The sequence below is a fragment of the Nelumbo lutea genome, chromosome 2 (assembly GCF_056320005.1).
Source record: "Nelumbo lutea isolate HS-2025 chromosome 2, American lotus-T2T, whole genome shotgun sequence".
NCBI lineage: Eukaryota > Viridiplantae > Streptophyta > Magnoliopsida > Proteales > Nelumbonaceae > Nelumbo > Nelumbo lutea.
The window spans coordinates 49,216,661-49,243,242 of record NC_142685.1 but is presented as its reverse complement, the minus strand read 5'-3'; the positions used below and the strand labels follow the sequence as shown (position 1 = coordinate 49,243,242).

Below are 26,582 nucleotides of genomic sequence, written 5' to 3'. Positions count from 1 at the left end.
TTCATAATAATGGGACCCTGGAACAAAATGGTCTCCCTTTCTCTGTCAAATGTATCTTTAGTCCTGTACTGATCGAGATCCTGAGATCCTGAACTAGTTATCATTTTTAGTCTTTGTGGGCATGAAAACCAGTGCTCGTATATAATACCATTGTTGCATTGTCCGTCTGTCTTTTTTAGGGTTTGTTTTCAAGTGGTTTCAGACTTTCAGTAATACTTCTCTTTTTTATTTTTTTTCCAATGAGACTGAATATCTATTTCTTTGGCTTTCTTTAGTAGCTAGCGTGTGAAACCAGTTTAGTTTGAATGCTAATATTAGTCTTGAGTAATATGCTGAAATTGTTGAAAACCCATAAGCTTCTCTAGAAATTCAATTCGGTTTGTTCATTAATTAATTGGTTAAACTGTTTCTTTTCTTAGATATATAAAAATTTTATAGAGATGAGGGATATCTATTTAATACTAAACAAATAAAGTTCTCTATCAATTTAGTTTATGAGATAATGCATTCCTTTGCTTGGCAATCTATTTGAGGCTACACTTGGAAAGTTATATCCAATGTTGTCCTCTTTCTATTTAATCAATAAGGCCTCTGCCTTTGAAGCATTAGGGGTATGAGAGAGAGAGAGAGATGTATGGTTGGGTGGTCAATGAACCTTCCAGCTAGTTCAATTTTATAAATGGGTTTCCTTGGCGTGTGGAGTTCAACCTGAGTGGGGGAAGAGGGGAAGAGAAACCCTTTCAATAATATATAAGAAAATCATAGGAAGCTGGATTCTCTTCGATATCTTCTGTCTTTCCTTTTGTTTTCATTATACTTCAGCCTCTATTTATCAATTATATACATATGCAATGTTTATTTCATAATGCCTCGGTGGAACCTATATAGATGTGATGGAATTTGGTCTCCCATCGTAGTTTCTTCAAAGGGTGGCATCTTAGCTTGTCTTATCTCAACTCCCGTTACATTCTTTTTTAAGATAAAATAGAAATTTCAAAATTAAGAAATATTATCGTTGCTTCTCCTTCCCTCCAAAATCTCAATTCTGGTCTCCTTTATGTAAGAAGTGAGTTTGGTATCGGTTTTAAAAAGAAGGGAAGTCATTAAAAAAATGAAAAAAAAAAACAGAGATGTTTCTGAAATGGTTGATTTAATTGAGTTGGGACAACTGGGCAGAATTTTTTGGTACAGCTATGGTGGTCTCACTTCTTGAAACGAGCTTAGCTTCATTTAATTCTAGTCTATATCGAGGTTGACATGGCATGTGAACAGATGGGTTCCAAGGCCTATATTTATTTTGTTTATTAACTGGGGTAAGCCCGCCGAGAATCTTTTCTTTGCTTCCATTAACATGTGGCTCAAAACTAGTATAGGGATAGGCGACCCCCTGACCTGGCCTGGCGCCCTCCCCCTGTTACAAATTTTGTATAAGTTTCCCAACCTTTTCCTTCATTTCCCTACATTTTCCTTCAAACCAAACATAGCTATCTTAGTAATGTATTGTAGCATATTTTTCCAATCATTCTTATTGAATTGATATGGATGGTATCGGCCAGTGTCGCATTGTATCGGCTGATACGCACCGGTATGCACTGCATCCATTCAGTAATCTCCATAAAAATGCAAATGAGACGATTTGAACTCGGGTCACCTCAAGCACAATTAGAATTTGATTTGTTTCCAAACCAATAAATCACGCTACATTTCATAATGTAAAGTAAAATAAAATAACTTTTTTCTGTTCACATGCAATTTAAATGAAAAACACATTTATATTTAACAACTCTAACTAAAAATTAAAAAAATAATACTTAAAAATGGTATTTTATAAGCTAATAGAATAAATAATATATAAAATCTACATTTATATAAAAAAGATGATTTTTAATATCAAGAAATTTATACAAATAGAATATTAATAATAGAATAATTATTTTAATACTTAAAATTTATAAATTTGCAAATTATATCAATCTTAAAATTTTTATATACTTTTATTAGTTATTAACTAATATTTTAATTTACATTAATAAGTAATAACAACATATTTATTATTTACAAAAAATAAAAATATTATATACAAACTATTGAAGAATATAATATTAAACTGAATCTATCAAATCCAATAATCTACATTTATTTCAAAAGATAATTTTTATTTCCCAAAATTTATATAAATAAAAATATTAATAATAGAATAATTATTTTAGTAATTAAAAACTATGAAATTGTATATGATATGCATCTTAGAAATTTTAACAAATTTGATATACTTTAAGTTAAGATTATATTTTTATAAATTATTGATTGATATTTTAATTTGCACTTGAAATTTTAATATTTAGTTGACTTTTCCTTAATGTTAAAAAATTAAAATAGTAAAATAAAAAATAATTAAAATAAGATAGGTGCATATGTTTAGTGTCTTGGACTCTTGATTGATGCACTATAAATAAAATTATGCATCCCGGTTCATTAATCATAATATATTTCTACATATATATCCTTAATATTTACATATTTTATGTATTTATATACTATTTTGTGATCATTTTGATCTTAAATTTAGTATTATTAATATATTTATGAAATTCATATGTATTTCTCTAGCATATCCATGCCTTTCTAAAGCACATTCGTATCTGAATTGTCCAATACAATACCCGCTACTAATACTTTAATCATTAATCACGGCCATTCAAGGCGCCCTCTTCTCACTCAAGGTTTCATTCTTTCTTTTAATCTTTTAACTTTATATTATATGAGGTTGTCTTCTATCTTTGTTAATAGAATTTCGAGGTGGACTACCTTAAAACTTTACTAACCATTTTCAATAGTAAAAATTAACAAGAAAAAAAAGAGAAAATATAGATAATTTGATACAAAACATCTAGTTGTTGAAAGAATCGGTAAACCCAAAAAGTTATCTTCATGAAGAATTCTTGAAAGCTCGTGGGGGGAGAATATTATTACCCTCGTAGGCCAAGAAAGTGACTTGATTATTAGTACCATAGTTGGCTAAGATAGCAAGTCCGAACAACGGTTTCCTTTCACGGAAAATATGATTAAACCTCTAAGCAGGGCAGAATAATTTGCCCATGGTCATGTTGTCACTTTCGATTTCTATCTCTCTTAATATGTAGACATGCATGATCCTCACTCTGAGAATAAGATCATCATATAAAGCAAGAAGCTCCGCCTGAAAGAGATGTGCAATTGCCCTAGTAACACTGCAAATTAAGCAATGAGAAGAGTACCAAAAGTATTTCTAAGAAGATCTCCACCACCTCCTCCACCCAGATTTTATCCCTACAATTACCATCAACATGGAGGATAGTTCCATTTAATTAACTTCCTTGATCTCAACGTTGTTGCATTCTTATCACTGACGGAAGGATCACTAGATATATTATTAATGTCCCAAAGCCACTTTTTGATATTTTCTAATTTCAACAAGCACGAACGAAGTAGAGACCTTCATTCCACCGTAAACAGTACACTTATATTTCAAATTTAAAACAGAAGGTGAAGTTTTCTGGTTATCGACAAACTTAATAACGTAATAGTTTTCTATAACTAGAGAAAAGAAGATAATTGCCATCGAAAAACCTTATCACTTCTTTTGTGGAAGAAGTCAAGTTATCCGTATGAGAGAGATAAGAGGACGATCAAGTTCAAAGAAGGGTTGGAATGGAGTGAGGAAGAAAGAGGGGGAATACATAATAAAAATGTATAGAATTAATGGGAGTTTGGAAGATTGTATTCCGCCCATACCATCCTGAGATTCTGTTCCGCTTAGTGGGTTTGGTCAAGTGACGATTAGAGCATGAATGACAATGACCATGTGCACTCGTTTTGTCAACAGAGATGGTCGGAAATTAAAGCAATAGCCAGACGAGGTGGGTATTATCTGATTCTCTACTTCATAATCAGGTTCTTATCAATTAACTGGTAATAATGGCTTTCATCAACCGACCCCCCTCACGGAGAACACTATCTTGGGACGTTTGTGCCATCGATCTTCTACTGTGCAATCCTTCACCTCACTTCATTGTGCAGGGAGTTGCTGAGACGATGGGCTTTGCATGCAGAGGCGAATTAAGCAAAAGATATATGTTAAAGCCCTCTGCATCAAATCGGATTTCCTGCCCACTGCACTCTACCCTCTGCGTATTGCAATCTTGTAACAGCTGGCCCAGTTTTATTGGGAACAAGACAAATGACATGACGCAAATTACGGGACACAACAGATCAGGAAACTCTTAGAAGTTAGAATTCCCTAAGAATGAGGTAACGTGTCAAACGGAACAATCTCCCGAACAGCCAAAGTTTCCTCAAAAATCATGAAATGGGCTTAGGATATTTCTTTGGGAAGTCATCACTTCACTGTTAGCCCAGAAAGCTTTAAAAGATTGTCAGGTATCGTTAACTCTAACCAAACACATCTTATAACCCAAACCGAAACACCTAATGTGCTATTCGTATTACCAATTTCTGGCCATGAAAGTCAGTAAGTCACGTATTAATTCTTCACTTTTTATGGAAAATAGAAACTAAATACTATAAATTGGAATAAATTTATATATCTTGGCGAATGGGAACCAAAATCTCATTGACCAACTTTCTCTCAAACGAGAATGGGACTATAGTTATAAAACTTTGATGTAAACTTATGTCCTCTCCTTCACTATTGTCTAATCTCAATGTTTTTTTAATCTATGTCTTTACATATCTTGGATCTCCATCCTTGCCAAAATATATTGGACTTCTTCATTTTGATGATTATTGGTGGTAAGTTGTTTAATATCTAGGCACCTTTGAATAATGTGACTCCGGATCACCTGCCAATAAAATACGTTCCAACCCTCTACCAACAAGATCTCACATTGCACATCTCATATATGATGGGTCCCACTTTGTGGTTTGATACTGAGATGTACGGTGTTAGATCAAGTTTGAAGAGGGTTGGAATGTGTTTTGTTGGCAGACGATCTTGACTCGAATCATGTTACTAAGGTGTCATTTGATAAATCTGAACATTCATATCTGAAAAGTTAAAAAGATATTAAATGTGTCTAAATTTTGAAAAGACGCATAGATGCTTTTCTACTTTTTAGAGGATCTGAAATTTACTGATTTTACTATTTTACCCCTAAAACATACTATTTGTAAATGTTGAATTCAATTTGCATTATCTCATAAAAAATAATTTTTAACATCAAAATAATATTGAAATGATACAAATAAAAATTATAAATTAATAATTGCTAATTAATAAATGAAATGATTAAAATTAAAAAAATAATTAATGACTATAAAAATATTAAAATAATTAATAATTTACACAAATAAATTCAAATCACTTTTAAAATTAATGAAATAGTTAAAAATTAATAGTAAATAAAAAATTAATAATTAATAAATAAAACAAGTAAATTTAATAAAAAATAATTAATGTTTAATAAAAATATTAAAATAATTAATAATTGATAAAAATATTATTATTATTATTCACCGAACCACTGCTGCTGCATGTTGTAGCAGTGGTAGCGATGGTGGGAAGACAGGGGAGGGAGGGCGAGAGAGAGAAGACAGGGGAGGGAGGGCGAGAGAGAGAAGATAGGGGAGAGAGAGAGTCGTCGTTGCAAGTTGTAGCCATGGCGAGAAGACAAGGCAAAGCGAGAGAGAGGGAGAGAGAGAGAGAGAGTGAGGGAGAAAGAGAGAAAGAGAGAGAGAAGACAAGGGGAGAGAGAGAGCCGCCGCTACAAGTTGCAGTGGCGGTGGCAGGAAGATAGTACGGAGAGAGAGAGAGAGTGAGAGAGAGAGAGAGAGAGAGAGAGAGAGGTTGAATGTTTAGGTTTTCTAGGTTTGGGGTTATCAGGGGTAACTCACGTCATTTCCAAAATATTGTAAGGATATTTTGAACTATGCATTGGCTCTGAAACGTGTCTGAGCACGTTAAGAACCGGTCCAAGGTTTATTATTTTTAGATTTGAAAATAAGATTCAAACCAGTTTTAAGAGGTAAAACTAAACAATGGGTGAGGTCTGAAAAGTAGTATTTTCAGACTCATACATCTGAAAAGTGCAATCAAACGCAACCTAAATCTTTTCAACTCATTAATATCTAACCTTATTCCTCTCAGTGAAGATTTTGTCATCCATTTCAATATTTAAATCAACTAGAGTTGTCTTCTCCCTGCCAACCTGATTGGATCTTCCAATACTGATATCAATTACTTTGAGTCGATCCTCCTCTCTATTCTCTAATTTTATAGTCATTTTCATTAACACTTGATATGCCCCCCAAGTACAACATCCCCTTTTGAGGGCTTTTATTCCCAAAACTCGTTAGGGCAAGGCTCAAAACCACGCTCCTTAAATTTTTCCTTTGAGTTGATAGTCCATTCTGCAATTGTTGTGATAGGGTTGTCACCGACCTATTGTCCTTCACTTATGGGCCGGATCAAGATGAGTTAATTCAACTGGTAGAACTTTCAAATTGTTCAGAATCTATTGGACGAAGATAAGAAGACTCGCGAGAGTCCTGGTTTGAAAGTCATCTGTACCTGTGCCAATCTGTATAGGAAGTCTCTGATCTATATAGAAAGTTTCTTTCCTTTCTGTATTAGGAAACTTTGTTTTAGAAAGTCTTGGGGAGCAAGGAACCCCTCCACCATATGTATATAAATACCATAAGGTTCAATGGAAAGGGGGTGGGGGTTTTGGAGCTTCCTTCGTTTTTCACTTGGTATCAGAGCCATAACAAATGAGAGCAAGAGATCTGTGTTCTATGATCTAGAGATCAGTAGCAGTAATGAAGTTACTGAGAACAACACCGCATACGCTTGGCGCTAACAGAGTCCAGACTTTGCACTCCAGTTTCCATATCGACATCGTCTTCTCTCCCCAACTCTTTCAGCAGGCTCTGGCTGGTCAGGATCTTCACCAGGTACCCAAAATCGTACGCGCTGTGAAATGTCACCCAACTTATCAAATCATTGCAGACAAGTCCCGACAACATCATCAACTCGGTGAATCAGCTCGAATTGATTCCCTTCTCCTTCTTCTCAAAATCCATCCCCTGTTGCCTCAATAGTTTGATCGAATCTGGCGCGTCGTGTCACGGGAGACATCGAAGTCACGGAAGTTGAATTCACAAATGTACAAGTTACCGGTGCCCAGATCCAGAAGGCTACCATTGGCGTTGGAGAAGGTGAGGCCAACCTAGATAAGATTCAAGTAAGATTGCAACATGGACGAAGCCATGGCTGCGCAATTCTGTACAACTCTCCCTTGTGCTCGCTCTCTTTCTTGAATCCATCAAAGAATTGGTTCGCTGCTCAACACATGAAATCCCTCTCGAAACGGCTCAGAAAATACGAACTTCGATATGATGACCTCTATTACCCGATCTACGATCTGGACATCAAAGAAGCTTTGGCTTGCCTTCCTCGCGAGATTCAAGTATTCCACGTTGGATTCTGAGGGTTTGTTGACGATTCAGAGGATAATCCAAGACTATCGTGACTCTTACTATTTCTTCTCGATATTATTGCTGACAAGTCTTGCTGATCGGTTACCATGGCTGCCAACAACAAAAGGAACGGTGAGAGCTCAAGTAAGTCAGAATGGTGGGGAGACAGACCGTATGGTACATCGATCGGGCATAGAGCAGGTCGAGGAAAAGGGGGTGGACTCTCTGGCGGACGTGACCAAGATTTAGCAAAAACTCATGCTGCTCAGTCATCGGCAAGGGGTGAGGTGGCTGCTAATGCAGGCGTAACTGACGGAGATAGGACCGGACTAAACGGGCTTAATAACGAGCAATGGCAGACTCTTGTAAGCATGCTTGATGCTTACAAAACTAGGACTAATGAAAATTTCTCTGGTAAGACTTACTCCACTGAATGGATTGTTGACTCTGGGGCATCACATCACATGACAGGGAATTTAAATGTGCTCGTCAACACCTATGATTTTGCACCTTATCCTGTTAGGTTACCCAACGATGCACACACCGAGGCCATGAAAGAAGGCATCGTTGAACTTGGAAATAATTTTAAATTGTTGCACATATTATATGTCCCAAAACTCAATTGTAATTTGTTGTCAATAGGTTGGTTACTTCATAACACAGATTATATTGTGACGTTTACTAATAAGTTGTGTGTGATACATGACCGCATCTCGAGGACTCTGATTGGTGCGGGTGAACAGCTTGATGGGGTCTTTGTCTTCAAGGGTGTGGTGCCGGTTCGAGCTTACAAGACATATGGAATTGGGTCATGCGGTTTGTGGCATTGGAGATTAGGACACCCTTCTTATCAAATGGTTAGTTCACTTCTTAATCTCAACAACAATAAGAACAAGACCTATGATGTTTGTTTGAAGGCAAAACAAACTAGAGATGTTTTTATTCAAATTAACAATAAGGCGACTGATTGTTTTGCATTAATTCATTGTAACCTATGGGGTGCTTATAGAGTACTTGCATCTTATGGTGTGGTATATTTTCTGACAATTCTTGATAATTATTCTCGAGCGGTTTGGATTAATTTGCTGGCTGAAAAAAAAAATGAAGTTGGTAGAGCATTCAAAAATTTCTATGTCATAATTGAACGACAATTTAAAAAGAAGGTTAAAGTGATAAGAAGTGATAATGGAACAGAATTTAAATCCGTGAAGCCATATTTTGACGAGCAAGGAATTTTATTTCAAACTTCCTGCATTGGGACACCTCAACAAAATGGTCGTGTGGAGAGAAAGCATCACCATATTTTGAATGTAGCTAGAGCACTCAGGTTTCAAGCACATCTTCCGACCAATTTCTGGGGTGAGTGTGTTTTGACCGTAGGATACTTGATTAACCGGACACCTTCGACCCTTCTTGGTGTTAAAACACCTTACGAGATGCTATTTGGACAAAGTCCTTATAAACATCTATGTTTCTTGCATACTAGGGACCATGACAAGTTTGCCACTAGGAGTAGGAAATGTGTCTTTGTTGGATACCCTTTTGGGAAAAAGGGGTGGAAATTGTATGACCTTGAGTCTGGTGATTACTTTGTCTCACAAGACGTGGTGTTTAGTGAGGCCGAGTTTCCCTTTGCCACTCTAGAACATCAACCCTCTGTAACTAGTCCTCTTGTAACCAAAGAAAATATTAGGTTGCCTTGGGCCACTCTTCTTGACATGGTATCTGAGACACCTCATATAGAAGTCAGGGGGAGCGACACGATCGATGAAGGACATTCGAACACGGGTAATGATGAGGAGGCAGGTCCCCTTGATGAGACAAGGAGCCATACAAATTACAGAGATAATGAAACTTTAGCTGCTCCTTAGCCCACCATGTAGGCATTAGACCGCGGACATCGAGAAAAGTGGACCACCAGCTATTTACAGGACTTTGTAACACACTTAGCTTGTCACTTAGACCCCTCCGTTGTTTCTTCTGCATCATCTCAGTCCTCAGGTACTCCTATCCCATAACTCATTATATGACATATGATAAATTTTCTATGAAACACAGACATTTCTTGGCAGTTGTTACTACAGGCCGAGAACCTACTCGTTTCTCTGAGGCAATGACTGATGCTCGGTGGCGCGAGGCTATGCACCAAGAGATACAGGCTTTGGAAGACAATGGGACATGGACCTTGGAAGACCTCTTACTTGGAAAAAAGACAATCGGGTGTAAATGGGTCTACAAAATCAAGTACAACTCTAATGGATCCATTGAAAGATTTAAAGAACGACTGATAGTCCTGGGCAACACTCAAGTTGAAGGTCTTGATTACATTGAGACCTTTGCCCCTGTGGCTAAAATGGTCCCAGTTCAAACCTTCTTAGCAGTTGTTGTGGCCCAACATTGGGAATTGCATTAGATGGATGCCCACAATGCTTTTTTGCACGGTGATCTCCATGAGGAGGTTTATATGAAACTTCCTCCAGGTTTTTCGGCCTCCGAAACTGGAAAGGTATGCAAACTCCGGAAATCACTGTATGGTCTGCGATAAGCCCCCAGGAATTGGTTCTCTAAGTTAGGTGCTGCCTTGAAAACTTTTGGGTTTGAATAGTACTATTTCGATTATTCCTTATTTACATATCGCGAGGATGGGGTTGTCTTGCACGTCCTGGTTTATGTTGATGACTTAATCGTTGGTGGGATTAATCTGGAGTTCATACACAAATTTAAACAGTATATGAACCGGTGTTTTCGTATGAAGGACTTGGGTGTTCTTAAATATTTTTTTGGCATCGAAATAACTCGCGAATCATTGGGGATATTTCTTTGTCAAAGAAAATATGCACTTGATATTATTACAGAAGCTGACTTATTGGGATCCAAACCTGTTCACCTTCCTATTACTGAGAATCATAAACTTGTCAGATATATATACACGTTTGCTACAAGAATTCTGACATGTCATTCCAGAACCTTTATTAAATTTTAATAGAGTACAACTAACTTCATTCTAGAAACTTCTCTCTAACCAATTCAGGTATTCTCCTAACAATTTTGTTTCATTCCCGGCAAACAAAGCTATAGGAAGGTTTTACAGTGGACCTATTTAAAACTTATTGCAAAATCATGCATATGTAAAAGGGTTTTATCTGTAACTCCCTTCTCTCGGTTTTTTTGTTTTTTTTTTTTTTAATAAAAACTGAAAAGAGCCCGAGGGCCTATCATTAGAAATCTCAGCAGAATTGTGTTTTTACAATTTTCTTCAAGAATTCCAGGACAGATGACTAGGTAAAGCACAAGACAATCCAAACTTGGCTAAAGAATGAGCCGCCATATTAGCTGATCTGTTTGAAAACACTACTGAGAAATCAGAATGGTGATTGAGGATATTCTTGCAATTATGGATGAGTGTTAGAACACTCCACTAAGGATTACTAGAATCCTCCAACAAGAATTTAATGAGAACAACACAATCACCTTCAAAAATAGCCTTAGAAACTCCGATAGATAATGCAAATTGAAGACTCTCAAATAGAGCACGAGCCTGAGACTTCAAGGTAGAGCACACACTAAAGGACATAGCCCGAGCATAAATTGTGGGAACACTATGGTCTCTAATGATGCATCCGGTAGCAGACCGATTTGGAGACGTGGCCCTGTCAAAATTATTTTTTATTAAACCAATCGGCAACTTACACCATCTGCAGGGGGTGGCTTGGCGCCAATTCAACAGGAATCTCTTGATAATTGGGCATGACACCGTCCAAAGACTGAACAACAAAAGTCCGGGCCTTTGCAAGAACCAATTCAGAAGACCAAACTTCATTTCGGAAAGTAACAGTATTTCGAGCCAACCAAAGGTGCCAAAGGATGGAGAAGGCCAAAAGGTATGTATGGAGGGTATGAGGTAGTGGGGGAGTCCTCTAATGAAATCCATATTGAAATCAATTCTGATGATATTTCTTGATAAAGTTCGGATCGGAAGCCAAGTTCAAATTCAAACCAAACCATCTTCGCAATACGGCACTTAAAATCAATTCTGATATTTGGCTTTTGAATACCTCCAAAAACTCTCCTGCCTTTTGTGTTAAGTGACCATTGTTGGTAATCATAACAGAAGTGCTCTATTATTCTATTAACTAATTTTAATTTGGTGTAATAAAAATATCCCTAGACTCTAGCTCATTTCTTTCCCCTATCCCATATATATGTTATGGGCATTTAGGTTTAAAGGCCAAGTAGAGATGGTATTATGGTAATCTCGTAGAAGCTGTCTGTCTTTTAACAGAAAATGTTTGACAGGGGACTGACTGTCCAAGGAAAGAAGAAATTGAAAAGGATGCATGGATTAAATCTATATCTATATATATTTCTTTGTTTTATTTTTGAGAAATTAATTCAGATTGCTTGATTTAGATAGAAATAGATAATAAATTTGAGGAAAAACTTAAGCAAGATTAATCAGTTGGTTTTCCATGAGAGCATAAGAATTATGTGAAAATACTTTATTAATCATTAGAAAGGAACTTTGTGGCATCAGCAATTCAGCATATGTAACCAGGCGAAGTTGTTTGCAATAGCTGCTTTGTGGTTTTAGGGTTTTAGTTTATTTTCATGAGAAAACAGGTTCCTACAACAAACAACCAGTCTTTTAAGTTGAATCCCGATCGATCGACAAAACCTTGCTGTTAGTGGTGGTTTAAATGAAAGAATGCTGCTTTTTTACTTTTCAAATGCATTATTATATAACGAGGGAAGCAATATTCAACAGCTTAACTCATCCGAAAGCTCCATCACATGCATACTAAAAGCCAAGGTTTCATTTTGACAAACAGTGGGAAGTGAGAACAGAGGGAAGAAATTAGGTTTGCCAATTAAACCGAAAAGAAGTTCAGACAGTCAACTCCGAAAATATAAGTCATATCCCAATGTGAAACGACATTATTAAATATGTATAAATTGGGATTGAAAAACTTTTAACAAAAGACATGCTTAAACATACTATTGAAAAATCCTCTAAATGCAACTGCAAGCAACACCTCCTCGGCCACGCTTGCCATTGCTTTCTTTTCTCTTCCCTAGCTAATTAATACTCCATCTCAATTTCTCAAAGTCTCAATTTCAACATCTTGACCGTCACTCACATCGTCTCAATTTCAACATCTTCGAGTGTAACATCATTCTTATATAAGCATATATACGGTTTTATTATTATATACTTTTATTTTATATTAGAATTTATAAACATAATTAATTGACTTTTGTAATATTATATAAGGTAAATTTTTTAAACTATCCTTATGGTTTAGCTAATTGATTAAGTGTATCTTTATTATTCGAAAATTAACTAATGCTACCCCTATTGTTTCTAACAATTGACTACTCCTTCTTAGTCATTAACGTGCGTCAACAAAGATATGAAAAGGACTATTTGCCCCCCACTATAGATTACTCGGATCTCTCCCTCTCCCTTTCATTCTCTTCGTCGGAACTGCCAGAATGGCAGATGATGACTAGATTTGGGTTCCTTGCATATCTGAGAGATACTCAGATCTTAGATCTAGGCTCCTTACTCGGCTCTTTCTCTCTCTCCCTCTCATTCTCTTCGCCGAAACTATCGAAACGGCAGATGATGACTAGATCTAGGTTCCTTGCAGATCTGAGAGATACTCAGATCTCAGATCTGGGTTCCTTACTCGCATCTCTCCCTCTCCCTCTCATTTTCTTCGCCGAAACTACCGGAATGGTGGATGATGACCGGATCTCATATCTGAGTATCTCTCAGATCTCAGATCTAGGTTCCTTACTCAGATCTCTCCCTCTCATTTTCTTTGCCAAAACTGTCGAAATGACAGATGATGACCGGATCTCAAATCTCAGATCTAGGTCCCTTGCAGATCTAAGAATATGAGAGATACTTAGATCTAGGTTCCTTACTTGGATCTCTTCCTCCCTCTCATTCTCTTTGTTAGAACTGTCGGAACTGCAATAGTGGCTGCAGTGACAACCACTAGCGGAATGTAGTGATGGATCTCCCCTGTTCTCCTTTTTTTTCCAATGTGTTTTAGTCAGACCAAGCGGCAGAGAGAAGTGGTGAATCTCCCCTGTTCTCCTTTTTTTCCTATGTATTTTAGTTGGACAAATCTCCCTTATTCTCTTTTTTTCCCTGTGTGTTTTACCCAGACCAAGCGGTGGAGAGCAGCGACGGATTTCCCCTATTCTCCTTTTTCTTCCTGTGTTGATGTGCAAATGGAAGCTGCAATAGTGGCAACAATTGCAACCACCTGGGGAGAGCAATGACGGATATTCCCTATTTAGGGTAAAGGAGAGAAAGAGGGAAATAAAAGAGAGAGAAAAGAGAGAAGAGAAGAGAGGGGAGGTCGATGGGGAAAGGAGAGAGAAAGAGGGCAAGATCGGAAGTGGAGGGTAAAATTGGGTTTTTAAAAAAGTTATATGTCATGTGCCTATAGGTTTTGATGGAATGTTAACAAAACCTAACAGCAAGGATAAAATTAGTCAATTGTTAAAAATAGTGTTAATCAATTAGTTTAATCAATTAACTAAACTAATTAAATTCAATTTATATAACAGACGGATGACATTTTAGAGACTAAAAAATTTCAGGGAAATGGGTCCTACCAAATAGCTTTAGAACCAAATAAGTTGTTTTTCAGCTTTAGAGCTGAGCCAGTGCTTGATATAAATTAAGTTGGTTAAACCAGATAAAAGTAATGTGTCGCCACCTGAATTGGCCTAAATATATCAAAATGCCAGGTGCTCTCAACCTCCTAGGAGGACTTTCTAGGTAAAAGGAGTTGGTGTAATTGACTTGGTCAGTTACCCCTACCCCGGTCCCCGTCTCTCATGAAGATAGGGAATTCCTCTACTCATCCGCAGCCGCACATTGGGAATATCTCCCCATAATGTTAAATTCATGTGAAAATATTCCCTACGTACAGCTGGATGCGAATGCTATCAAGATGCATGCACAACCTTTGCATTCAGAAGATCCCTTCTCGTCTGACTCCTTGCTACTCCTGACCTAACACTGTTTCGAAGAGCCAGAATGAGGGGTTACATTACACTGTTGTCAAACAAACAAACGCATTCATGCTTTGCTCACTTTTATTCAGAGTTTCAAAGGTCGTCCCTTCGTTTTAAACGGCCAATAAAGGAGTTTTTCATCAATATATATATGATTTTAATTTTTAGGGAAATTATTAAAAATTCACCATGAATTTTCAACATTCCGCTTAAACTCACCACAACTTTTTAAAATGTTTAAAATTCACCATGTCACTAATTTGACATTAAACAAACCAACGGGTGTTTGTATATTACCATTTTAACTTTTATAGAAAAATATAAAATATATACAAAATAAATTAACGGGTGTTAATATATTACCATTTCAATATTTAGACATGAAAAAAAGGAAAAAAATCAAAAAATATTTTCAAATTAAAAATACATAACAATATAGAAATTATAAAAAAAAATATAAAAAAACATAAAAATTTCAAACAAAAAAAAATTATTTTCAAATTATAGAAACTATAGAAATTGAAAAACGAAATCAAAAAACAAAAATTATAGAAAAAACATTAAAAAGTATAGAAAAACACAGAAATTACAAATAAATAACAAAAAACACATGAAATTTTATAGATTGTAGAAAATAGAAAATGTAAAAAAAAATGGAAATTATAAAAAACATTAGAAATTATAACAAATACTAAAAATGCAAAAAAAAAAAAAAACAAGAAAATTGAAAACTGAAAAAGACCATTTTTCCTCTAACTCACCATTCAATGGTAATTTGGTCATAAAAATTGCTATTTATGCTGACATGGACACCTTTGTTAAAAAGCATTGCACTAATGGAAGATGAGTTTTGGAAAATAAAAACTTACTGACATGGTGAGTTTTAGACATTTCGAAAAAATTGTGATGAGTTAAAAGGAAATGTTAAAAACTCATGGTAAATTTTAGACAATTTCCCTAATTTTTAAAATGAAAACAACTACATCCCTAGCTACCAGTTATTTTTGTTTTATTGGCTGTTCAAATCAGGGCCTACATGTCATATATGTACTATGATGGATTTTTTTTTTTCTTTCATTTTCCTTTTCTATTAAAATACAAAAACTTCCCATGAATTTTCTGACAATCTTACCTGTGTTTTGGTGTGAACAGAATCCTCCATTATAATTTCATAGTTTTGTAAAATGGTACAAATATCTCCCTCTTATTAGTTTTTTCTGGCCGAAAACCCTAATGTAATACATTAATTTTCTTAAAATACCATATGTACCCTTGAAGTCGTAACCGAAGCAAACCACTCTCCCACCCCTGTTTTTTCCACTTGTCTCATTTGAACTAACCAATCATCACTCGTTTTTTTCTCCTTTTGCTCTATTTTATTTACTTCACATTTTCTTATTTTCCCGTCTCTTTTTTTCTTCTTCATTCTCTTTCTTTTTTCTTTTTTTTTTCTTTTCATTTTCTGTTTTTTTTTTCAGGTGATAGGCAAATAGGAACCGCATTGTCTTATTAAATTTAACATGAACAAAGTCAAAGACATTGCCTTCCACACGGATTGATCCCCAAGAGCAAAAACGGGAGCTATTACAATCTTGACAAATTAGAGAAACCAACTATGGCATCTAAATTAAGATTATCAACCATCTGTGAAAATCTTGCTGAAACCTATGGGAATGTTGCCAGTGAATTTGTGATGTTTTTGTTTCAAAGAGAAACTTGCTCTGTTCTTGTTGAACTTGATGTAGAAGGATACATCCCAGAAAGAGGAGTTTGATACTTGGTAGTATTTAAAGGTATTTTAGTAAATTCCTCTTCTAAGTTGACGGAACTTTAATGGAAGGGAGGTATTTATAGGTTTTTTCGAAACTATAGGGGAGGATTCTGTTAAAATCAAAACATACGGGAGGTTTATAAGATTGTCAGAAAACTGGAGAGGTTTTCACCGGATCTTCTGTACAACCAATTGAGAGACAAGACAGAACGCCATAAATACACTTCAACGAATATTCATAGTAGACGGTAAACCCTGAACCCCAACGCCCAACACCATAGACATAGTTCCTTGGCATCAGACAAATTTCTAGTCTTTAGGTATGTGAAATTACAAGTATTAGAACTGTCTTCTAGCACAAAAAAAAAAGAAAAAAGCCAACTGGAACAATTCTGGCTGATAGCAAGAAAAAAAAAAAGGAAAAAATAAACACAATCAGTTTTCCATTTATCTTTAGTAACTTGTACTTCAACTCCTTACAGTAACTATCATAGATCAATGTTAATTGAAATAATGTATTAAGGCTCAGTAGTTTGGGAAGAGTGTCTGTGTTTTCTTGCATGTAAAACGAAGAATAATATTGAAAACAAGTCATTTGCTTAATTTTCCTGATTTTCAGTTTACCTTGGAAAACAAACCTGATTGATTGAATAATACGTGTGTCATGAGATCAGAAACAAGAGAGCCAACACTGTTTGAGAAAATGATTAGTGAAAAAATTGGTAGGAATGCTATTTTCCAACAACTACTATTACCTTTTGGAAAATAGCATTTTCTGTGGTATTCATTTGTTTATCTTCATTTTACATGTAACCAAATCAAGCCAACATGATTGGGTACTTCAGGATTCTTTACCAGATTTGGTGACTTCGTGGATTGCATTTGCCAAGTAAGCAACATTTTCTGTAGTAACACCTGCCATGCTGCAACAAATCAGTGTAGAAAAAATAAGAACTCAACTTCTTGGCCCAAAATCTGGCTACATGATTCATTAGGATAAAGTAAAATGACACCCTAGCAATCTCATACTGAGCAAAAGGTATTAATATATTTCAAATGAAATTTGAACTTTTGAAGGCATTGGATGCTTGAATCTGTGTTGTCAAAGGACAGGATATAGAACCATTTCGGTGACTTGGCCACAGGTCAAATGGTTCAACCGTCTGATGTTTGTCATTTCTAAGAACTATACATGTCAAATGATTCAACCAAGAGACTGAAATTAACTTTGATGCATCAAAAAAACAAAATAAAATAAATAACAACTAGGGCAGGATCTGTTATGATGTGTTGGAGGAGACTACAAAGGAAGAATAAATTTTGTTAAAGCTGACAGTTGGAATTTCATCAATCAATTATGCTGAAGCATGGGCAGCCAGGAGTTTACAAATGCAGATGGTATAGAGATCACCTTTACTCATATTAACAAAGCAAATCAACTTACCGACTTCCTGGCCAATGTGGGCCAATCAAGTAGCATTTCTGACTTCTGAGATTGCATATATTTCAGATTTTTGTTTCCATGTAATTGCTTTAGCGACTCTTGGGGCAGATCTATCCCTAGGGCTGTGTAATTATATCTTCAGTCACCTAAAAAATTAACTTTGCAGCCATGCTGAACGCAGTGTAAAGGTCACAACTTGGGATCCGAGCAAAGGTCTATTGGAAAGCAATTGTCCATGTGGTCCTTTGGGCAGTTTAGGAAGAGAGTACGACAATTTTTGACAAAAAGAAGGATTCATTTAAGGCAATTCAAGAACAAATCCTCTCTCACCTTAAGATTTTGTGTGTCTGCATCTAAAGAGTTTGAGAGGGTCTCCTAGAATGACCTAAGGAGATGTCTGCCCAAGGGAAATGAATGATCACAAGAATGAAAGAATACTGCCTCAGAAAATTGATTATAAGACAAACAAAAGATTCATAGTTATCAAAATATTCCAATAGAGACATCTGCAACAAATCAAAAAACAAGGAATTGCATCCTTATACATTATACATTAGGCCTGATTTATAGTATCAAATGTATAAGATTATCCAATGATCATCTTAGATATGGATAATGCAGAAGATAACTCATTGATCTAATTGGTGCCTTACCCGGCAATATGATGTCATTTAGACCAGACAGAACACATAGTATTGTGCCATACGAATGCAAGTTCAATGTATATGATATCTACTTCAGACTTCAAAGTCTCAAAAAGAGAGCATGTTTCTGCAAAGATCAGTGAAAAATCCTTATGTTTTTAATTGGTTGAAAAGATTACCTGATACGGCCATCACGTGTCATGTAAATATGGAACTTGTTTGTAAGCTGATCGACCTGTTCGGGGGTTAGACCACTATAGCAGAACATCCCAACCTGCAGTATTGTAAAATTATAGGTTAAGGAAGGCTGAAACTTATTAAAAAAAAACTTGGCATCAATGAAAGGAACTGAATATTGTTCTTCTTCCACCTTTTTTTTTAATATTTCTAAACCATTAAGACTAGTAATTCTGAAGTTAATTTTGTCCAAAAGTCAAGAAGTGAGCCACTGACCTGGTTAGTTATGTGGTCCCAATTAAGAGGTGATCCCAATTCTAGGAGATTTTTACGTAAAACAGCTTGTATTTTATGATTCGATCTGCCATAACCTTGACAAAATAGAGTCATTTCAGAAACATGCCATATCCTTTAGTTACAAACAGGGACGAGTAGGAAGATATTGACAAACAGGAGGATAAGGAATAAAGCATAGACCTAATTAGATTTCTATCAAATTTATCAAAACAAAAATAGATTTCTATCAACTATGTTTAGTGCTTTTGCAGGTGTTGTTACTGACAAAGGGACAAAGGGTACATATAATTCCAAAATGAAGTTGCATATGTTTGAAGATATCAAAATTTAACCAAGGCTCAATACAAATATGTACAGTACAAATACATACAAAATAATACAAAATACATGGTTTTGCACTGTACACATTTGTATTTGTACTCTTTCCAAACTGAGCGTTTGTACTGTACATATTTGTATTTGTACTCTTTCCAAACTGAGCCTAAGGGTCAATTGAAGTTGCATTTAACAGTGAAAGCATAATTTTACCTTCAACTCTTTCACCCAAAGATTCCTCAAATCTGGATCATCCAAGATGGTGGATACCAGAAGTGCACCATAAACAGGTGGGTTGCTGTACATGGCCCTGGCAATCTGTTGCAGCTGGCTTTTGACTGATATGGCTTGTTTTGCATCCTTACAGAGGATGCTAATAGATTACAGAAACAGAAAAGAACCTTTAAATACTTGAACAAGATAATGTAATAAAGAAACAAAATAAATGCATGGTTCACCTCATGGGGTTCCTCTTCATTTCAAACATGTAATTCTGTTTTGGCATTTCAGTGGATTTATTTTCAGACCAACTATCAATACTTTCTATCATCCAAAAGAGCTAGATATAACATCGGATACTTGGAACTTTTACGCAAGATATTGATGCAATCCAAGAAAAGATACAGAATGATCAAACAAGATAGTACTGTAAATATGAGAAGGTTCTTCTCTGATATTTACACATATGCTGAAGGTTCCTCTCCAAAGTCTCCTTGGATAGGCATCTTTAAGCATCAAGATCGACCTGCTTACTTGGTTAAAGGGCGGTTTACATGCTTTTAGCTTCTACATATTATATTCTTCAGGATTGTTATTCAATTGGATTTGGAACATTATTCCTTTATCAACTGGATATCACCCCACGTGCTCCAGTTCTATCAAGTTAACCTATGATGGGTTCTCAATATGCAACCTGGGATCCTGAGGCAGAGAGCTGCTGCTCCAATATAATCAAAATCTCAAAGAAACAACACAAACCTTAGACATCCCACTCGTTGTCCATATAGACCCATGTTCTTAGCAAATGACTGAGCACAACCAATTAAATGTCCATCATTGAGAAAGATCCTGATTGCCTGAGCATCTCTATCAAGATCTCCACTGGCAAAACCTTGATAAGCCATGTCAAAGAAGGGGAAGTGATTCTTCACCTGAAAATAATCAATATACAAATTATCGTAAAAATAATCAATACACAAATTATCGTAAAAATAATCAATACACAAATTGTAAGAGTTGATGAAGATGCATTAAGAGGTGTTCGAATACTTATAACGGTTCACCTTGAACTGGTGAGAGATTTCTCTCCATTGCTCCTCGGTAGGGTCAACGCCAGTTGGGTTATGTGCACAAGGATGAAGTGAAAAAAATGAATAATTTGGGGCATTCTACAAAAGCAAGCAATGAGAAAGAAAGAAGAGTTAATGGACAAAAGGTGCTAACAGAAAATGGAAAAATCTGGTTATTATAACGAAAGGCATCCTTGTTTGCTTCAAATGAATAATTTGGGGCATTCTACAAAAGGTGCAGCATCTAGTCACATGATTTTTACGTGTAACTTCCATGCTTCTTCAACAATTTGCTTCGATTTGATTGTCTTCCTTTCTATCTGTGACAGTGCAGGGGTCAGGATCCTAATGATTCCAACATGAGCTTGATACATTTTGGCCATACCCAAAATAAAAATATAAATAAATAAACCTTAAATCTGAGTGGCAAGGGAAAAGAAATATTTTCTCCGTTCATAGGCTTGAGTAGTGATTGAGTGCCTGAAGATTCTACTTTCACATCTAACCCAGATAATTGATGTATTCATAAATAAATTAAACAATCTCTTGCAATGATACTTTTTATTATTAAAGTAATCTTTGCTACTTAGTAATACCAAAATGATACTTATTAAACTATGTAAGCTGTGAGAATTCAATCTAACCAGATAAATATACCTTCACATCATCCATGAGTGCTTCAAAGTGCAAAATCTTAGATTCAAGATTGTAATAGCGGAAGGTTCTCTGTGGAACTTAGGCATCTCTCCAAATGTTACGGTGGCTATGAAATGCATCCAATCGGATCTCAACAGCGAAAAGCAAATCCATAAATAAAGCTTCACATAGTTTAATTGAACTCATAAAAGCCTGACCCAAAAGCATGTAAAGGAATTGAAAGGGTGTTAAACAAGCTTTACTTGGACCAAGTTGGAGCAGGTAGATAAATCTGCGCTTCAGGCCTAAAACGCCTCTGGAACTCAGCAAACAGGCGGCAAGCACCAGTGCCAGATAGAGCTTGAACACCAGCAAACCTTCCTTCTTTTACTACATCTGAACTCTCTCCATATGCTAGTTTTACACTCCCGTCAACTAGTTTCATACTGCCTTGTCTAGAAAGGGATTCCCTGTACACATCTCTCAAAAATAAACTTCAATATAATGAGATTCTAAAGATCAAAAAGGAACTTGCGATAATGGCAAATAATATTGGTTAAATGTTAAGAAAAGTAACTGTACGGCGTTGAGAAACTAACATTGATCTAATAAAAATATCCAGGTGAAATTGATTGTCTTAGAGACAAAATCAATAGAGCGCAACATAATCACACATGCACAGGAACCATAAAACAGGCTTGTTCATACAATTGAAATCATAAAATGTAGAAGAGTATAGATCAGTTAAACAAATTTCCAATATTAAGTTTAGTAATTTAGATTTTAGGTATGAGCAAGAAACTCAACGTATACAAAATGCTCCCTCAAAAAATCAACTGATACAAGCTCCACCAAAGTTTAATCAGCAGAGTGATTTCGAAGCACAAGAAAACACCTCAGTATTATCCTAAAAAATACATTAACTATAGTTTCCAGAGTTTTCACAAAATAGTGGGCTAAATGTGAATTTTCTGATAAGAAATCTCTTAATCTCCGCTGTGTACTTCATGTTTAAGAGTTCCTGTTCTTTTATTTTCAATCTCTTATAACTTAGTTAAATTATTCAATGAAATTTGAAAGACATGATGTCCAAGGATTGAAATTCCAGCAAACTAACACAAGTTACACGGACATAAAAACGATAAAAACCGGTCCGATGAGGAGTGCTGCTTGTACGGAACCATATCGAGATAAACAGAAATCGATCAACCAATAAACTAAAACCTGTATCTTAAACTCCATGAAAGAAAGAAAAAACAGGGCATTCTCTAACTATATCAAAGAATAAACAAAGAAGGATGGATTTAGAAAAAGCTGCAAATTGCTTTAAGAAATAAATAAATGGGTAAAAAAAAGACTAACAAGAACTCGCAACCAGCGATCTTGGCCTGTGCATCTCGAACGCATTGAAGCACAACGGGCTTCCCTTCATCGTCACGGTAAGCTCCCTGGTTATAAATGTCTCATAAGCTAAAGTAAATAAATGATGAATAAATACAGAGGGAGTGGGGGATAATAAAGATGAACTACAACTTTCAACCAAAGAAAAGAAGCAAAGAAATCAGGTTTCTTCTATTAATGAAAACCTGCAAGCATTCAAACTAAACTGAACTCACCACTCCGAAATTGATCTTTCTAGGGCTAGAGTCGGCAAAGTAGGCCTCCGTAATACTCAAGATGGGATCTTTGGGAGCGATTCCCACGTTGCCCCACCAATCAATGACCGAAGTCGACATTGATCTTCTCCTCAAACATCTCCACACCACTCCGCTCTTCATTGTATAAGGCTATGTTGACAGCTTATGCTCCTAGTGCACAGTTGTGCTGCTGCTGCTCTCTGAGTCTGAGCTGATGTTAATGGAGTGTCTGGTACGAAATTGCCTATATTGGCTTCCAAAAACCGTAAGTCCAAACCAAGCGCGGCGGGAGAACAAAGGTTGCAACTTGCGATGGTTGGGCCAACGGCCGTGTCTGAGAACGACTGCCTGTGCCTGTGTGGACACCTTGTTGTTTGTGGGTGGCCGTGTCCGATTACATGCTTTTCGTTGTTTGTCTTGACTCTTGACACCGTTTTCTACTTTTTTTTTTATGTGTTCAGTGTATTATTCCTCCTATAGGGAGGGGTGTTCAATTGGACTGGATTTGGTCTAGTCTGATGTGAGTCTATTATAAATGGATTAGGTCCAATTCAATTGAATGAATATTTTGGATCAATTTGGATTGGTCTAATTCAATGTCTGAATTGTTTAATTTGTTCAAATTCATTTTGATTTAGATTGGTTTCAATCTAAATCTGATTCATTGGCACATATATTATTATCTTATATCAATGAATTAGATATTGATTTATTCTAACCCAATTTAATATAAATTTGTTATGGACAAACCAGGTTCAATCCAATCTAATAAATATTTTGGATTAAATTAATCCAATCCAATATATCTTATTAATCCATCTAATACATCCAAATTGATTTTGGACTGGACAGGGTCCAATCCAAAACCGATCCATTAACACCGTTAATACTGAGGCCCATTAAGCGGAGCTAATGGATTGGTCCAAGTTATCAACCGCCCATCAGGTAGTATAACCAAGCAGCCCGATATCAGTACTTTTGGGTGTTATTGCAAACTGGTATGAAACATAAGACAATGAAAAATTGTTTCTAATGCCTGTTTATTTTAAGGTTTTCGAAGCTGTTTTGAGTCTCAAGAGAAACTATTTTCCTGCAAAGCCATACAATTACTTCACTAATTACATAGCTGAGCTAATCCATGTAAATCGATATTGGGCCTAGTTATTTAATTTCAACCGGACCCATCCGATCATCAATATCCGCCCAAGCAGCAAGAGTGGGCTTGTAGTCCAAGTTCCTCAAATTGAGTTAAGTAGCCCATTATACGCCTGACTGACGTGTTTATTCTTGATTGGGTTATGCAGCCCATTGTACATGTTTCATTTGTAACTATTTTGGCCCATATGAATGGCCATCTCGTTAAAACACAAATTTAACACTACGTTTGGAATCGGTGTAAACCAAAAATGAAATAAGCATTTACAACGTTTCAATTTTGTCCGCATTTTAGAAAGAATGTATAATAATGATTGATGTAAAACTTGTTTAGTTCGGTTAAATTTTAAACGCGTTTAGATGAAGTAATGTTTTATATCATGAATCAGTTTAAACCTCATATATATATATAAAATTTTACATTAATGTAAATAATATATTATTAAAATGGATATAAAACTTTATAGTAATTACGTCACGTTTTGCAAAAATACAACGGATCCTTAAATAACAGCTCAGTGTAAAACATCACCCGTGTCTGATTCGAAAGCGACGAAAGAAAACTAGGGCCATTTCATGAGAAATAGCAGTTTGGAATAAAACTATCTACGTTTGAGGAATTGGCGTAAGCTGTTACTTATACGGTGTTGGCATGGAAAAAACATCATTAGGTTTAGATTTGACAGTTAAACGTCATCGGTGTCTGATTCCAAAGCGACGAAAGAAAGCTTGGGCGATTTCATGAGAAATAGCGATTTTGAATAATAAAAATAACAACTACTCACTAATCAGTAATCACTATCTACGTTGGAGGAGTTGGCGTAAGCTGTTACTTATACGATGTTGACATGGAAAAGTCGTCATTAGGTTTAGATTTGACAGTTAACAACTTAACATTGGTGATATAATTATTAAAATTAAATATCAAACATGCCAATAATATTCAGAAGCAGAAGTACAACAAGTAGTTGGTGAAGTAGTTCAGAAGAAGTACTCTGACTCTCACCAGGCACAGGCAGCAAAAGAAACTAGTTTCTGGCAACCTCTCGTAGACAAACAGAACGCAAGACCATCGTGCACCCATAAAAACAAAATCCAGAGAAAACTTTAACGCAATCTGTTTCCCATCGTATCCTTAATTCACCCTCCTACAGTTGTTCCGGATCTCTCCATTGGAGCCAGTAAGAGGAGTGATGTCTCCCATCTTGATCATGGCTGCAGAGAAGTCGGAGTTAAAGGTGCTAGGCTTGCTGCTGTATGATCTGACCAAGGAATCTGTGGAGCCACCATTGAACAGCTGTTGATCGGAATGCAGAAGCCCCTTGTTGTTGATGAGATTCTTGAAATAGCTGTTGTCGAAAGCTGTAGGAGTTTGAAGGTCAAGGGGTGCCAAATTGTTATCTCCTGAGCCTGAAGTTCTTGGGCATTTCCTTTGCCTTGCCTTGGCAAAGGTACTGTCAATGTTGCTCTCGTTGTATATGCGAGTTCTGAAACTAGTGCACCTTGCTTGTCCAATTGTATGCGAACCTGTATATATGTTTTGTTTTCTAATTTTTATGAATTCACATACATATAAATAATAGACAGAGAGAGATGTAGAAAAAGTTGTACATATATACCAGATAATGCAACCATGTCCTTGGTGGATAGACCTTTAGACTGGAAGCTAGAGATGAGATTGCTAAGGCTAGAAGTTGGAGGGGGTATGCTGGTATTTGCAGCAGCCTGGCTGGCTGTCCTTGCATCTCTTCGTCCAAGTTTTACTTTCCAGCTAGGCCCTCCAAGCTGCAGCAATTAATTAATACATGAACAAGATTATTTTTTATCCAACCACAACCACCATGTATGAAGCACCCAATAGACATACATGAACAATTAATATTAATTAGTATACAATTACATACAATAACGACAGAGTCTCTAGCAGCAATTGCCAAGATATCGGCACATGACACTACGCCAGGGCACACATTCTCCACCTTGGATTTAATATCATCAACCACATTGAATCCCCTCACTGAATTCCGATTGGGAGCTGCATTCTTCTCTCCTGTGAAATTGGATATGTCGTCAAGAAGTATGGAGCCATCACATCCCTGCAGGAATATACAATAATTAATGTTAAAACAAGATTAACACCCATTAAAAATAGGGCTGCTAGCTACTTAGCTAGTGCTAGATGGTTGGTTAAGAGAACTTACGTTAACAAAACAGTCATGGAAGAAGAGACGAAGGAGCGAGGCACCCATTCGGCGTTCCTTTGATATCGCAGATCCTACTGCGGATTTCACTGTGGTAAAGACATTGGGGCACGATTTTGAGTAGAAGTTTGTGGAAAGCTGAGCAGAGGAGCTCCCCACAAACAAGAGTAGGAGAAGGGAAAAAGAGTTGAAGGAAGAAGCTGCAGCCATAGCCTTAATTTGATGAGTACTGGGTCTGGAACAATGTTCAAGTATATATAGAAAGCTTAATTAAAATAGGGGCTGGTGGACATGAAGATGAAGATTAATTGGCATCGGCAGGTGACCTACTCCCCAAGAGTCCAAGACCATATATTGCATGACATGCATGGAGGTTGACTTTCACGTTCATTTTGTTAAAATAAATCGAATAAAGAAACAAAAAATTAAAGATTCTGAAATGGTCCGCTAGCTGCAGATTGGTGAAGTGATTGAGTAGTAGTACTCTTTCTGTGTTGAAAAT

General features: G+C 36.1%; 1 protein-coding gene and 1 pseudogene across 2 annotated transcripts; both read right to left on the bottom strand.

Annotated features, from left to right (window-relative positions):
• Positions 1-16,492: 16,492 nt before the first annotated feature.
• On the bottom strand, positions 16,493-23,143 carry LOC148870525 (aspartate aminotransferase, mitochondrial-like; annotated as a pseudogene). Its single transcript, XR_016106757.1, has 10 exons — positions 22,704-23,143; positions 22,450-22,535; positions 21,351-21,557; positions 21,109-21,214; positions 20,446-20,550; positions 20,141-20,313; positions 19,376-19,535; positions 18,827-18,921; positions 18,553-18,647; positions 16,493-17,208 (listed from the first exon to the last, which is right to left on the bottom strand). The product of XR_016106757.1 is annotated as an aspartate aminotransferase, mitochondrial-like (transcript).
• A 1,629-nt stretch (positions 23,144-24,772) lies between these two features.
• Positions 24,773-26,290, bottom strand: LOC148870524 (peroxidase 4-like). Its single transcript, XM_088972162.1, has 4 exons — positions 26,081-26,290; positions 25,784-25,975; positions 25,499-25,664; positions 24,773-25,406 (listed from the first exon to the last, which is right to left on the bottom strand). Exons 1-4 carry the CDS (start codon positions 26,288-26,290, stop codon positions 25,015-25,017), a joined length of 960 nt encoding a protein of 319 aa, XP_088828288.1. The 3' UTR covers positions 24,773-25,014.
• Between the last annotated feature and the right edge of the window lie 292 nt (positions 26,291-26,582).

What these genes read in the sequence shown, in the direction of transcription:
- LOC148870524 (XM_088972162.1), bottom strand. Translation starts at nt 26,290, where the DNA reads ATGGCTGCAGCTTCTTCCTTCAACTCTTTTTCCCTTCTCCTACTCTTG. An exon ending in CTAGAGACTCTGTCGTTATT is followed by an intron (nt 25,665 to 25,783) that starts GTATGTAATTGT and finishes TAATTGCTGCAG; the next exon opens with CTTGGAGGGCCTAGCTGGAA. An exon ending in GGACATGGTTGCATTATCTG is followed by an intron (nt 25,407 to 25,498) that starts GTATATATGTAC and finishes ACATATATACAG; the next exon opens with GTTCGCATACAATTGGACAA.